Raw genomic sequence first — 14024 nt, 5'->3', positions numbered from 1 at the left:
GGGGGGGGGGGGTAAAAATGAGATACCTTTGGCGTTAGGTGCACGAAGCCAGGACAGAAACAAGGGATACATACCTACATACATGCGTCCACCTTTTTTTCTTTTAAACCCTGCATTTTTCTGTGCTTTATATTGTGAAATGTTTCTTTCTAATGCTACACTATATATATGACTACATACATGCATTTGAAGCAAGCAAGCCAGAGAATCAAACGCCGTGCTATGATGCAAATGCGCCCCCGCCTGAAAGATGCAACCAGAAAAGAAAAAACAAGAATGCCCTTGCGAGCCCACCCTCTGCACTAATACATATCTGTATATATATATCTCACAAGATTCTAATTTCTCGGACTCGACTTCTTCGCATCCTTCGCAAACGCCTTCTGCCTATCCGCATAATCCTTGATGACCAGCGCACACGTCGTGTCGGTGCACAGCCTCTTGCGTCGCTGCACGGGCAACTTGGTCGCGAACTCGAGCCCGCTGGCCCTCTCGACGGCCTCGACGGGGACCTCGAAATCGGTCAGCGGCTTCTCGTTCGGGATCGGGGCGTTGGGCAGCACGAAGGCGCCGACGGCGACGGGGCCCGAGACGGTGCCGTCCTCGGCGAAGATGACCTTGTAGAAATGGGTCGGCACGGCGATGTTGGGCGGGTTGCCAATCACCTCGTAGGAGACGCGCCATTTCCCATCGGCGGCGTCGCGTTTCGGGAGGTAGAGCGGCCCCGTCACGATGCGCACGCTGGGGTAGCGGGTCGTGAGGCGGCGGCAGAAATCTTCAAAGTGCGCCCAGTAGTCGCGGTTGAAGCCCTCGCCGACTTGCGGGCACATGTTGGTGAGGTAGAAGGTATCGTTCATGGCCTCCTGGCTCCATTTCGCGTCGGCGGCGGGTACCTGGTGGCCTCGGTCGTAGCCGGATCGGAAATAGTCTTTGAGCTTGCCGCGGAACTTTTCAGGGACTGCAGGGTCCTCGAGGAAGACGGAGTGTTTGCGGTCGCCGTGCGATTCTGCTAATGACTCGGGCGTGATATGCTCGGCGACCCACGAGGGGTTTCGCAGTCGGCGGTCGTAGGAGGAGACGAGGGCTGGTCTGGTTGCGAGGTCTGCGACGGGGCCGGGAAAGCCGTACTGGAAGAGCCCGGCTGGATCGACCGGAGAGATGATTTCTTTGGCGGGGAGGGCTCCTGGTATAGGAACGGGGGCTGGGACGGGGGCTGGGACTGCAGTTGTTGTTGTTGATGTAGCTGAGACAGCGGTGGAGGAGGAGACAGCTTGCGCTTTCTTGTCAGATCGCGTCGAGTACATGGCTGCCGTGAAACCGGCACCCGTTGCTGCGCTGACGGCTGCGATGATAGCGAGAGTTGACTTGGACATCTTGAGGGAGTGGAAGAGTATATATTGGAGGTGACAGGTGCAGAGGATCTGGCGCGGATGATCGCGGTCGAGACACAAATGCGCGTGCGAGGTTCCTGTGAGAGAGTGACAGACGTTCAAAGTCTTTTTCTGCGCGAGCGAGTAAGGGGAATCGGATTTCCAGGGGTCGAGCAAGGGTTCTGCCGTCCAATGACCGGGGATCTGACAGAAGCGGAAAGGCGGTGTCTGCTCTCACCGCCTTCGCCCGATGGTCAATGCGCGCGCTGTGAGTGGCTGATGAGGTATCCCTCAAGGTGTTTGCCGCTTCGGGAGTGTCGTCCACCATAGATGAAGTCAAGTTCTGGTATTTCTAGCATTTCTATCCCCGATGACCACAGAGGATTCTCTTGCTTTCTTACATCTCTTTTCCCCCCCCCAATCGCCATACATAACCCATCCCTCTCTCTGCTGCTCCTCTCATTTATTTACGTGTTCTTTCTGTTCTTCATCCTTACTGCACTGCACTGGCCTCCCTCTCAAAATCCCTATGCGGCTTGCACGAGATTAACCCACGAGCCGCAGCCGAGACAAGCCCTCGACCAAGACAACCTCGGATACCGTGACTATGGAGGCCCAGATGGATAACGACACTCGCGGCTGGGTCATGTGCGTGACGAGTGGTGTTGGTGAGTGACTTGGAGTGACCCGTGCGAGATCCTGCCTGGTCCTAACTTTCTCGCAGCTTGTGTAATTGGAGCCAGTATCATATGCATCGATAAGCTCGTATGCCAGATCCCCAGCCAGAGGAACTTCAAGATACAAGAGAGCAATGCCTTCCTCGCATCGTCCTTGAGCTTGAGTTTTGGCGTCATGGTTTGTCACCCCACGAGAACTTGGCTCTACCATACCTGCTCACACATAAGCCTAGATCTTCTCTGCCCTGAACAACATGCTGCCGTCATCAAAGAGGTATCTCATGGAGGGTGGCTTGTCGGGATCGGCTGCTAGCTGGGTGTTGCTGGCTTGTTTCATTGGCGGCGTGCTTGGGATACAGACTGTGTCGAGATGTCTTCACCACTTTATCCCCTCCCACGCCGTTAATTGCGACCACACTCATGAAGAGATCGCCCATGATGATAGTCGACCCCAAAAGCGAGGACGGTCCCACCCTGGTAGCCGCGGCCGGTCGCTGGGCAGTGCAAATGGGAAAGCTTCAGAGTTTACGCCACTTCTCTCTTCTGAAAACGGAGGGATTTCGAGGCCATTGATACCGAAGAGAGGTGTTTCGCAAGTCGATGGATCATCCCAGAATCGCTCTCTGGAAGCCCCTAGAGTTACAGAGCGCAGGCCCTCAATGATTGAGGTCCCACAGCGAATCCTGTCATTCGTCAAGGACACCAAGAGCAATTGCGATGAGGAGGGACCGTGTTATGGATACACTGATCCGTGTGGTCAAGGGTGCCTCATGCGTCTCGGTCCTAAAGCACCTACTGTGCTCCGCGTCGCGAGTAGCAACAGAGGTTCAATTCCAGTCGCGTCTATCCTTGACGGGCAAGATCTCGATCATGCAGCAAGTCAAGGAACTGCCTCCGAAAGAACCACGAGAGAGCATTCGCCCGAGCTAATCGATGAGACCTGCGAGCTAGACAAGACAGATCTCGAGGCGCAGCACCATCACCACGTGCCGGAAAATGCCTTCATGAGTATAGGTCTCCAAACCTCTATCGCCATCGCCCTCCACAAGCTCCCGGAAGGGTTCATCACGTACGCCACGAACCACGTGAATCCGACACTCGGGTTCTCCGTATTCACGGCTCTGTTCATCCACAACATCAGCGAAGGTTTTGCCTTGGCACTCCCGCTATTCCTCGCATTACATAGTCGTGTGCGGGCGATTTTCTGGGCTTTTATCCTCGGTAGCGTAAGCCAACCCGTCGGTGCAGGCATCGCGGTTGCGTGGTTCAAGATTGCAGGCCGTGGGGGCCTCGTGCCAGGCTCGGTCGTCTATGGTGGCATGTTCGCCGTCACATCTGGCATCATGGCTAGCGTGGCGTTGACGCTGTTATTGGAGGGGTTGAGCCTGAACCATAACAGCAATATGTGTATTACATATGGGTTCGCGGGGATGGCCATCATGGGCATAAGCAATGCCCTTACTGCCTCATGAGCAGATTGTATGGATTATGATTGAAACGCTGCTTACGTAGATAGATGATATTGATACGACTGGGATTGGGATTGGCTGGTTTAGGTGTTGGGCACAAGGCTGGCTGGCGATTGGCGAGGGTATACGGGCTATTAGAATTCAATCGCCAGAATTCAAAGTATTTCTCATCCACCACAGAGACACTGAGTGAAACTTTGTATACCTAGGTACCTAGAGGTAAAGTAGGTAATTCTCTGATATCATCATGTGAACTTTTCAACCCCTCCTTAAAGAATCCAAGCCACAACAGCCGGCTTGCTCTTCTCTCTGTAACTAAGGTACCTAGGGGCCAAATAACCTTTCATCCTAGAAAGCACAGCGAGCGAACAGACAGACAATCTCAAGCAAACGCTCGCTCGCTCGCAAAAGGCCTACTACTGTACAATTCCTGACCAAAAAAGAAAATCAATTTTTTCCCGCTGCGTGAATCGTCAACTATGTATGTATGTATGTAACTCCGCAATATGAAAACATGTGAGAGAGACGCTGGGATGGATGGATGGATGGATGGATGGATGGATGGATGGGATCAAGAACAGAGAGAGGTAGGTAAGGTAGGTCTGGAGCAGTTCGAAAAAGGGACAAAAAAAAAGAGAACTTTTTGGAACCCCGCTTCTCCTACGTTTTGTTGCTTTCTTTTCTTTTTTTTAAGTTTTTTCTCCCTTTTTGTTTGTCTTTTCCAGGTCCATTCGTTCGTTTCCCATTGGGAAATATGTTCGCTCCGAAAGTTCAAAAGAAACGCAACATGGTATTCATTTCCTGCGGCACATGAATATTTTTTTTTTCTTTTTTAAAACCTGTGGCTTCGTTTCTGCGCCCGCCATGCCGTGTAGCCCAAATATCCGCCGCCCAGGACGCCGCAGAACAGGATGAGCTTGAAGAAGAACCAGCCCCAGCTTCCCTTCTTCTCCACCTGCTTGACGGGCCTCTTGTCCTTGCCCTTCGAGGCTCCTGCTCGGTTTGCCGAACCATCGGCCCGCTTCGTGTCGTATAGGTTCTTGGTGCTGACGCTGATTATATCATGGTTGTCGCTGAGCTCGCCCGTCTCGGCGCTGAAACCTAGGTACGCTACCGAGGGGATCGTCGGCGGCTCGTTGGTCTCGAAGCACAATTCCCACTGATCTTCCGCCTTGTATTGGATTTCTAGCTTCAGGCTCTTGTCTTGGAAATATGTAAGCCTCGCCTTGGTACGAACATTGGCGTTTCGGATTCCTCTCGCTGAGCAGCCCATGTATTCGTTATCCTTCCCATCGTTCGCTTTGTCGTATGTCTTGGTGCCATCACCGACCATAGCCATGACATAGGGGAAGACGGTCCCGGGGCGGTTGTTCTTGTAGGTATCGAAAAAGATCCCTAGCCCTTCGAACCTGTCGGTTGAGCCAAAGACTGGCCCGGGTGTTGCTCGTTGTTTGGTGAGCCACATTGCGAAGCCATCACCATGCAGGTTGCCATTGCCGTGGATCTGGAATTCGACTTCGATCTGGGGTCTATTGTCAGACTTGTATGGAGCTTGGTGTGAAGAAGAACAGAATTACCTCCCAATTGGTAGCAGTCAGGGGCACTCGAGAGAAGATCCACCCTTCTCGTGAACCTCGATCTGGAGTAAGTCGTATATATCTTGGATATGCATGTCAGCACGCGACCAACACATACACCACAACGGAACTCCCATACTTGTCTGCGCGTATGACAGTATCCCCCCCAAAATCAAACCATCGGCTTTGCATATCAGAATCTAAATACGGCTTGATTTCTCCAGGTCAGCGGGGCATGGCAAAAGGATCCCCGGTTGTGTTCAGTAACTAACCGGATTCAATGTATGCGTTCGGAGCTGTGAAATGACCATTAGCAGGAGTCCCCTCTCCAAAGCCAAGAGAGCAAAGGTACCGGTATACTCCTGATTCCCTCCTCATTTGTGCTCCCAGTATCCGAGCCAGCAGCTACAGCACATGCTGCCAGCCACAAAGCCGACAGTGACAAGGAAGGCCACATATTGTCGATCTCCCTCGACGTGAATTCCCAAGAGAAAAGTGCGGAGGGCGCGTCGCCGAGGAAATAAAGAAGACGGGTAACAAGAAGAAAGGAAGAGAGAGAGTTGGCGCGCGGAGCTCTGGGTTTTGAAGGCGACGGCGACAATTGTTAACTGGCCTTTCTGAATGCTCTGGCCTCGTGCTTGATCCCTGCAAATAGAGCGCGAGCGGCCTGCGCCTCGTCTCTGCCTTAGCCGTGAGGCGACAGCGAGCTTTACCACCTTGCTGTACCTATCAGCTTACCGTAAAAAACATTTGGCCGTGCTGTTCAACCCGAGCAGTTCAAGATAATTCCTCCACGACCACACCACGCTCCATATTCTACCTACCTATCTCTACGACAATCTCTCTCAGACCCCTCCTATTCCCTCTATCCAATCCACATACAAGCATACCGTCGAGATGGACAACGTCAGCAGCAGCCTTGGCTTCTCAGCCTCATCAGACCCCAAAACAGCTGTCATGAACCAAGTACGACAAGAAGCCGCCATGACCAACGCCCGGCAATTAATCGAAGCATGTTTTTCCCTTTTCCTTTCCCGGACCCTCTCTCTCTCTCTCCCTATTCTCATCTCCTAACTATCGATTAGAAAGTCAACGAGCACTGCTTCGAGAAGTGCGTCCCTAAACCCGGCTCTTCACTGTCGAGCGGCGAGACTACCTGCTTCACTTCCTGCATGGAGAAGTACATGGCGGCGTGGAATACGGTTAGTAGGCAGTACATCAATCGGATACAGCAGGAGTCGTCCAAGGGTGCTGGTGCGGGCGGGATCTTTTAAGTTGTTGATTGATTGATTGGGCTGGATGTTGAGAAGAAGCAGACGACGCTGCTGTTCGATTAGGAGGACGCTTGTACAATATGGGGTCGGAACTGTTGGCTTATCAAAAAGGGGATTTGATGGGTTATAGATGGATGACACGGATTGCATCGCCATCGGTTTGCCTGGCATTTATTGCGGTAAAGGGCGGCAGATAATTGTATCACAAATGAATCACCTCTTCACACAATATCGTCAGCCACGATTGAGACATGGAACGGGAAAGGAGTTTCTGGACAGCTGTGGCATATGTTCTATTGTCTACTTCCTATGTACCGTTGAAGAGGATAAACACCCGCCGTCGTATCCTTTCTTTCCGGACTGAGATCCGCTCATATATGAGAGAGCTAAAAGCATTCAGTTCAATTTGTAGAACAAACATCAGATTGGAGGATTGGGACTGTTACCCACTGATCCCCGTCGGTATGAAATTATTACCGTGATTGGTTCCATAAACCTATTATGGTCTCTAGAGGTGTCTTGTAATGGATCTTGTCAAGAATGTGAAAGACTCGATTGGGGCTTGATCCCAAGTTCGTGATGAACCTCCGTCGCGCCGCTCTTTTGATTCCCATCATAGCCTCAGCCAATTCGACAGCACCTTCGCCCAGTATTCCAAGAGGGTGCGAGCAGCACGTATTGGCTCATATATCCTTGAAGGAGTGCAATCCCCACGACCGTTTTGATACTTGTGCATTCCACCAAGTTGTCAACGGATATAGGCCACAATATACTTTGCATGAAGTAAAGAGACTCTCCACATCAGTTGTATTGTTCGCTTGGGGTAGAAGAAATATCAGGGACACAAGTCAAAAGTCCTGCTTTCCGGCTCTTGTGGCGTAAGACCACAACGTTCCTCGAAAACTGCCCTGGCAAAGACTGCCACTTGAAGGGATTGGCGCGCCATGGACCACCTCGCTGTCACCTGAAGTACTAGGGCTAGTCGGTACAGCTTGGCCGCCCAGGACATGAGCGGTCTCATTGATGCTCGAACGATGAGGCTTATCCCGGCGAATATATTCGAGCTCTTAAGTTAGCAAACTGTAAAACCGCTTCGACCATTGAAACGTATTGCTCATTCGCCTCTCTTCTTTGCTTCCTCGGCCTCGCGTTTCCGGGCAAGATATCTCTCTTTTGCACTCATAATGTCTCCTTCGGTCTTTCTGCTCTTCGAGGCTCTTTCGATTTTCTGTCTCTCCTCCTCTTCTTCCTCTAGGGCTCGTTTGGTAGCCTGTTCCAGTTGCGCCTCCAACATGCGAGACTGACGCTCTCGCATAGCTTGCTTACTGTTTCCAACTCCTCCAACCCCGGGTCCCCTGCTACGATCAGCCGTCGATAAGCCACCGCGTTGTGAGCTGACTGAAGCAGTGCCTTTGGGTTTTGGAGCAACATTGAGGCCACCCTTGAGCAGTTGTCTCTTATCGACGACCTGCCCCTCATCGTTGATTGCAATGGCACCGCCAGCTTTCTCCATGATTTCACGAGCCAAATCCGCCTCGGTCTTTTCCGGCTCGGTCTCCTCTTCCTCCTGTGGGCCGTTCTTGAGTCTCTCTTCAGCAGCTTTCACCACCTCTGCGTGCTTTTGTTCTCCTCGCTCCAGCATATTCTTGTAGAAGTTCGTCATCCCAGCTCCTTTATTTTTCTTTTGCTCCTGCTCCTCCCTGATCCGCTCTTCCTCCTCTAACCGTCGGTTCTCTTCTTGCTGTTTCTTGTAAGCGGAGGTGACGAATTTCTCTTTGTCGGCGTATTCGTCTCCTTCAGCCTCTCTCTCGCGCGCCAGTTTCTTTTCCTCCGCGATCGTTGCGTCACGCTTGCGTATCGCGGCGGCTGCAAGTAGGTTGCTCATGTACTTCGGCTTTCTCTCCTGGTCCTCGATTGTGGTCTTCTTCTTGGGTTTGAGAGAATCATACACGGCATCATAGTCGTAGATGTTCGCGTCAAGCTCCTCTGCACTCTCTGCATGTTTCTTGGATGTGAGGGATGAAGAAAGATCCCCATACATGCTGATGGGCGCCGCTTTCGTACCTGCAGTATTGCGCTTTGGCTTGCCGTTACTTATTTTCGAGCCGGAGGATTTCTGTGAACTCTTCGTGGGCTCTTGTCCCGTTGATGCTCCCCCAAACTCGCCGATTTCCTGTACCTCGACCTCTTTTGGCGCATTGGTTTCTCCATCTGAATCATCGTCTTCACCGAATATCGGTTTCCGCTTTGCTGGTTGGGGTTTCGACCCGCCTGGTTTCTTTGTGATATTGAGTCCATACGAAAGCCCGTTACCAGACATCTTGAACTCAAATCAAGACCCAAAGTCCGGTGTTTGCGTTGTGGCAAAAAAATGTTTTTGAATGATGTGTTGAAGGAGTTGGGAGGTGAAATTAAGACGCTAAGCACTACGGGGGCATTTATCGCTCTGCGAATATTCGGCGTATTTACCTAGGAACATTTCCAACTCCCTAGTCAAATTTTTATGTATGTATCTACTATGAAAACCAAGCAATTTAAGTTTTAATCTTTTCGTGATGAAATCTACTATTGACATTCTGTTCTACCTAACGCTCGACCTTTTGTCCTGATATTCGAGGCGTTGTCATTTCGGGGTCTAATAAATCGCAGGTTATCCGGCGGGGCAATCATGCCCGAGGCGAACCAGAGCCGCATGACCCTCCAACAGACGACAGCTGTGACCCTGGAAGGGCGTCGAGGGTGACATAGATCTATTGTGTCTCCGGAGATACTCATTCACGGAATCCTAGTTTTCGAAACCCTCTTGACAATCTTATGCCGGGACATTCAAGGAACTTAGCGCATTTCACCTTTTGGTCACTTGAGGTCTCGATATTCTAGCGAGAGCAACGAGATTCCTTTCAAATCACCACAATGATTTCGCCGCTACGAAAGATATGACTTGAAACTCATAGATCTGGCGGATGAAGACCCATGAGATGATTCATGCTCTTGAATATTACAGGTGACGATGACTTCCCACGTGGATAGTGACCCGGGCGTCGTCGAAGGTTCAGATGATCGCGACAAGAGACCCCATCAAGACGAATATGAGGCGACACAGAGCTCGAAGTTCCGGTTCAAGTCGAAGAGGAAATCCGACCGCGACGAGCGATCCCGAAGCCCTCGGTCTCATCGCGACGGACACAGACATCATCGCCATCATCATCGAACCAAGAGGCGCAGAGGGTCGCCGTCAACGACCAAGGAACGCGATGACCCGTCTCTATACGATGATACCCACCTTCCGAATACATCTTCTGGTCAATTTATGGATCCCGAAGTTGCTTTTCGAGAGAGTTTGTTCGATGCTATGGCAGACGATGAAGGAGCACAATTCTGGGAGGGGGTTTATGGCCAACCAATTCATACATATCCGAATGTCAAAGAGGGTCCTGAAGGAGAACTAGAGCGCATGACGGACGAGGAATACACGGCATATGTGAGGGCAAAGATGTATGAGAAGACACATCAGCATCTTATGGAGGAGAAAGCTAGGAGGGATGCTGCTAAGAAGGAGAGGGAAAGGCTTGCCAGCGAGGGCAGGAAAGCGGAAAGAGAGGCGGAGAGGTTCAGAAGGAAGGTCGAGGAAAGCCTGAAGAGGGGCGAGGAGAGAAGATCTCGAAAGGCGTGGTCCGAGAAGTGGGAGGCTTATTTGCGAAAATGGGAGGAGCTTGCCAAAGGCGGTTCAACAAGAGTCACCATTGCAGCCATGCCCTGGCCTGTTGAGAGTGGAAGGCGGAAAGATGTCTCATCGAAGGAAGTAGAGAGATTCTTTTTACATGCCCCGACTTCCGGACAACCTACGGAGGCACAGCTCGGAAAGGTCCTGAAGCTGGAACGAGTTCGGTGGCACCCTGATAAGATTCAGCAGAAGCTTGGAGGTCAAGATATTGAAGAGGCTGTGATCCAAGCCGTTACAGAAGTCTTCCAGATCATTGACCAGATGTGGTCAGACGTGCGGGATAATAAAAGGTCATAAACAGATATGGAGTTAAGAGGGCTTGGGAATCAGCATAGCGACGGCGTTGATGAAGGTTGTTTCCTGCTATGATCTACAATATAGGGTTTGGGGCGTGCATTGAGTGGGAGTCGATCCAGATCAGGCCAGAGTCTTTGGTGGGGCATTTGTATGGTCAATGTTAGAGCTTCAAAACCCCACTTCTATGGGGTAGATAGGTGGTATAGGTACATCACGAGTGGATTTGGAATAGAGTTAAGGTATTTACCTATTAGATACTTACATCATGAATTCGCGGTAATAATGTAGCGGCTATTTAGGATATCCCGTTACCTCTTATGGTATGCATCATCGAGCTAACTTGGCTTCTTTTCCCACATTGCCAAGAACACCTCCTCAATGCTCTTTACAATAAATCAAAGACGGAGCGCTTTCAACACTCTCTCCGTGTCTGTGTCTGTCTCTGTCTCTGTCTCTCTGTCTCCCTCGTCTTGGTTCATTGCGAGGCGCTTGAAGCCAGGCCCCTCTTCTGCCCTCTCGGGTGCCAACCCCACCAGGCGAGGCGGGCCATAGTAGTTCGAGCGATCCTATCCAACATCCAACCTCCTCCCTCACCTCCAACCGCCCAATCACCCGATCTCTCCCATCATCTCCTCTCCCCACCGCTTCCCAGTCGCCGCGCGACATACGCATCTGCTCAATTCATTGTCGCTGGCCTCTTGCGATCCTCTCTGCTGCTCTCTGCAGCCTCAGCCTCCCACGGCCGCTCCGCCTCGCCACAACTGCAGGAAGCCGCTCCTTTCTCTCGGTCGCCGTTCTTATTGCTCGTTCAGATCGCAGGGCGAGACATTCCAGAAGCCATTCCAGGGCGTCCTCCTCAGGACGTCTCACTGTTGCCGGAGGTCGAGAAGTCTGAGCCTTTTTGGATTCTTCCCTGTCTCTATTCTTATTCCTTATTCCTCATTCCTATCCGCCGCCGCCGCCGCCCTCCCCCTGCCCGACCCACGATACAGCATTGACGCTGGTCTCTGCTGTTGATCGGTCTCCACCTCAATAGCAGCCCTTCCTATGCCGACTCTCGGATTTTTGAAGAAGATACGGTCCAAGGAGCAGAAAAACTCCCCTTCTTCCAGCCAGGTTACTAGTCCGATAACCCCCACCTCATCCAGAGGCTTCGACAATACCAAACCGTCCATCTCCTCCCAATCTACGAACCCTCAAGCTGAAGGCACATCTCAATCCCCCGCCCCCATCAAGGAAGAGAGTCCCGCCGTTGCGGGCGAGCCACGACTAATGACGCAAGGGGTCGCCCACCAACAGCAGACCTACGCGGCGTCTCCTGGCAACACGGGTTCTGCAGAGCAGCAGAACCTACCCAGCATCAATAACCTCATTCACCCTCCGCAACACGATGGCGCGACCCAATCACATCCAGCACAGGAGGCATCGAACACTCCAGCCGCTGCCAATGCCGGGGCCAGTAATCCTCAACACCATACCCAACATCATACCGAACATCATACCCAACAGCATACCGAACAGCATACCCAACATCATGCCCAACAGCATACCGAACAGCATGCCCAACATCATGCCCAACATCATACCCAGCAATTGCCGCAGGCACAGGCGGTGCAGCAGCAGCCGCAGATAAGACAGACCAAGGGCAAATACTCACTGGCGGACTTCGAACTACAGCGGACACTTGGCACTGGAAGTTTTGGAAGGGTGCACTTAGTCCAATCGAAACACAACCAACGGTTCTATGCTATTAAGGTGCTGAAGAAGGCGCAGGTTGTGAAGATGAAGCAGGTTGAACATACTAATGACGAGCGAAGGATGCTACAAGAAGTCAAGCACCCCTTTCTTATTACACTGTGGGGCACGTTCCAAGACTCGAAAAACTTATACATGGTGATGGATTTTGTAGAGGGAGGAGAACTATTTTCTTTGTTACGAAAATCACAGGTAGGTGTTTTTGATCTCTACGTGAATAAGCTCGACTAAAATATGTTATAGCGTTTCCCTAATCCAGTAGCAAAGTTTTACGCTGCAGAAGTCACTTTAGCACTTGAATATCTTCACTCCAAGCATATCATCTACCGAGACCTGAAGCCAGAAAACCTGCTTCTTGATCGGCACGGCCATCTCAAGATCACGGATTTCGGTTTCGCCAAGAAGGTCCCTGACATCACTTGGACCCTTTGTGGAACCCCTGATTATCTGGCACCGGAAGTGGTTTCAAGCAAGGGGTATAATAAGTCCGTAGACTGGTGCGTCAAATTTTCCAAGTTTTGACATTATCATGACCTAATATTATGTGTAGGTGGTCATTAGGCATATTAATTTTCGAAATGCTTTGCGGGTTTACACCTTTCTGGGACGGCGGTTCTCCAATGAAGATCTACGAGAACATTCTTAAAGGCCGGGTCAAGTACCCGCCTTATATCCATCCAGATGCGCAAGACTTGCTTCAACGTCTGATCACTGCCGACTTAACGAAACGGCTGGGCAACCTGCACGGAGGTTCAGAAGACGTCAAGAATCATCCCTGGTTTGCCGAAGTCACGTGGGAGAGATTGGCCAAGAAGGATATTGATGCACCATACGTTCCACCTGTCAAGGCTGGTGTCGGTGATGCAAGCCAATTTGACAAGTATCCTGAAGAGACAGAGCAATATGGACAGCAGGGCCATGATGAGTGAGTTCCTGGTCCCTCAAATTTAAATGTCAGAAGCTGTACTGACCGAAATGCAGATTTAGTAAATTATTCCTCGACTTCTAGACCCGTGGAGCAAATCACGGTCTCTGTCCCTCACAGAATAAGTCGATGCGCCAGACGCACTTTATTCTCTACAGTTCGCACCCACTACCTATATATGCTGGCATAGACTTTTCAAAGTCAACATTTGTTTATCATTATCCAAATAGCCGGCAGCAAAAATGATGGGTCGAACTACTCGGAGACGGTGTTGCCATAGATGGGTTGGAAAATCATGCGACATCCATGCGTCTGCAGCTTTGGTTGATATATTTTGGGCGAAGGTTGGTTGGGTACCTAGTTGAGGCTCCATGATAGCCTCACTTATCCAAGGGGGTGGCAGGCAAAGTCTTGATTAGGAAAGAAATACAGGTATAGATCAATGAACCTCAGGATGAAATGATGAAGAAGCGCCGCTTGTGTCTAGCAGTCGTGCAGTGCAGTCGTGCAGTGATTGTTTTAAGAGAATTTTTGATTGGGATTATTATATGCGTCAGGAATCTGAAGCCACAAGCGATCCTTCCTTCCTTCCCATTCATTCCTCCTCGATTCCTAAGACCCCCTTTTAAGGAATGCGAGAATGAACAGCATGACAACAATATCATTTAAAAACAATTTACATGTATCAACCCAAAAGGAGAATATACAACATATCCTTTCTAGAAAAAAATTGCACAACGCAATATCTCCAACTTCTCATCACAATGCAACCACAACAACACTCTACAGAGAACCCTGAAATTCCCTACTACACCTAATACAACAGTGACTGGCCGGAGGTGCGTTTTGTGCCTGTGTTTAGTAGAGGGGGTATTAATATTGTGTATTGAGTATTAAGGATTTGTGGCTAAGGCGGAGGAGATTGGGTTTTTTTTTTCAGAAGGCGGGGGGATTTT

At 50.7% G+C, this 14024-nt stretch overlaps 7 protein-coding genes across 7 annotated transcripts; 4 read left to right on the top strand and 3 right to left on the bottom strand.

Moving 5' to 3' along the window:
* Window positions 1-116: 116 nt before the first annotated feature.
* On the bottom strand, window positions 117-1375 carry M430DRAFT_36747 (hypothetical protein; the record flags this gene model as incomplete). Its single annotated transcript, XM_024866987.1, has 1 exon — window positions 117-1375. A coding segment is annotated over one exon (1037 nt), but the record flags the coding sequence as incomplete, so codon positions are not given.
* Window positions 1376-1748: 373 nt separating this feature from the next.
* On the top strand, window positions 1749-3733 carry M430DRAFT_126431 (hypothetical protein). Its single transcript, XM_024861990.1, has 3 exons — window positions 1749-2038; window positions 2095-2225; window positions 2281-3733. Exons 1-3 carry the CDS (start codon window positions 1978-1980, stop codon window positions 3517-3519), a joined length of 1431 nt encoding a protein of 476 aa, XP_024718680.1. The 5' UTR covers window positions 1749-1977; the 3' UTR covers window positions 3520-3733.
* A 615-nt stretch (window positions 3734-4348) lies between these two features.
* M430DRAFT_21749 (hypothetical protein) lies at window positions 4349-5550 on the bottom strand (the record flags this gene model as incomplete). Its single annotated transcript, XM_024864566.1, has 5 exons — window positions 4349-5038; window positions 5094-5175; window positions 5233-5303; window positions 5366-5389; window positions 5446-5550. 5 exons carry the CDS (start codon window positions 5548-5550, stop codon window positions 4349-4351), a joined length of 972 nt encoding a protein of 323 aa, XP_024718679.1.
* Window positions 5551-5847: 297 nt separating this feature from the next.
* Window positions 5848-6552, top strand: M430DRAFT_44561 (hypothetical protein). Its single transcript, XM_024867709.1, has 2 exons — window positions 5848-6104; window positions 6179-6552. Exons 1-2 carry the CDS (start codon window positions 5991-5993, stop codon window positions 6365-6367), a joined length of 303 nt encoding a protein of 100 aa, XP_024718678.1. The 5' UTR covers window positions 5848-5990; the 3' UTR covers window positions 6368-6552.
* A 941-nt stretch (window positions 6553-7493) lies between these two features.
* On the bottom strand, window positions 7494-8687 carry M430DRAFT_72145 (hypothetical protein; the record flags this gene model as incomplete). Its single annotated transcript, XM_024869521.1, has 1 exon — window positions 7494-8687. A coding segment is annotated over one exon (1194 nt), but the record flags the coding sequence as incomplete, so codon positions are not given.
* A 414-nt stretch (window positions 8688-9101) lies between these two features.
* Window positions 9102-10677, top strand: M430DRAFT_36743 (hypothetical protein). The gene has a single exon (XM_024866986.1). It carries the CDS (start codon window positions 9378-9380, stop codon window positions 10386-10388), a length of 1011 nt encoding a protein of 336 aa, XP_024718676.1. The 5' UTR covers window positions 9102-9377; the 3' UTR covers window positions 10389-10677.
* Window positions 10678-11435: 758 nt separating this feature from the next.
* Window positions 11436-13152, top strand: M430DRAFT_52962 (hypothetical protein; the record flags this gene model as incomplete). The annotated part of the gene is made up of 4 exons (XM_024868339.1): window positions 11436-12335; window positions 12387-12640; window positions 12694-13068; window positions 13125-13152. The coding sequence occupies 4 exons, from the start codon at window positions 11436-11438 to the stop codon at window positions 13150-13152; spliced, it is 1557 nt and encodes a 518-aa protein (XP_024718675.1).
* Between the last annotated feature and the right edge of the window lie 872 nt (window positions 13153-14024).

Source organism: Amorphotheca resinae (genome assembly GCF_003019875.1).
Source record: "Amorphotheca resinae ATCC 22711 unplaced genomic scaffold M430scaffold_10, whole genome shotgun sequence".
Lineage (NCBI taxonomy): Eukaryota > Fungi > Ascomycota > Leotiomycetes > Helotiales > Amorphothecaceae > Amorphotheca > Amorphotheca resinae.
The sequence above is the reverse complement of the archived record's forward strand: the minus strand, read 5'-3'. Positions and strand labels throughout refer to the sequence as shown.

Excerpts from the sequence above, each read along its gene's own strand:
- M430DRAFT_44561 (XM_024867709.1), top strand. The coding sequence starts at position 5,991 with ATGGACAACGTCAGCAGCAGCCTTGGCTTCTCAGCCTCATCAGACCCC. Across the intron at positions 6,105-6,178 it reads ACGCCCGGCAATTAATCGAA|AAAGTCAACGAGCACTGCTT; the intron begins GCATGTTTTTCC and ends ACTATCGATTAG.
- M430DRAFT_126431 (XM_024861990.1), top strand. The coding sequence starts at position 1,978 with ATGGAGGCCCAGATGGATAACGACACTCGCGGCTGGGTCATGTGCGTG. Across the intron at positions 2,039-2,094 it reads GTGCGTGACGAGTGGTGTTG|CTTGTGTAATTGGAGCCAGT; the intron begins GTGAGTGACTTG and ends ACTTTCTCGCAG. Across the intron at positions 2,226-2,280 it reads GCTTGAGTTTTGGCGTCATG|ATCTTCTCTGCCCTGAACAA; the intron begins GTTTGTCACCCC and ends ACATAAGCCTAG.
- M430DRAFT_36743 (XM_024866986.1), top strand. The coding sequence starts at position 9,378 with ATGACTTCCCACGTGGATAGTGACCCGGGCGTCGTCGAAGGTTCAGAT.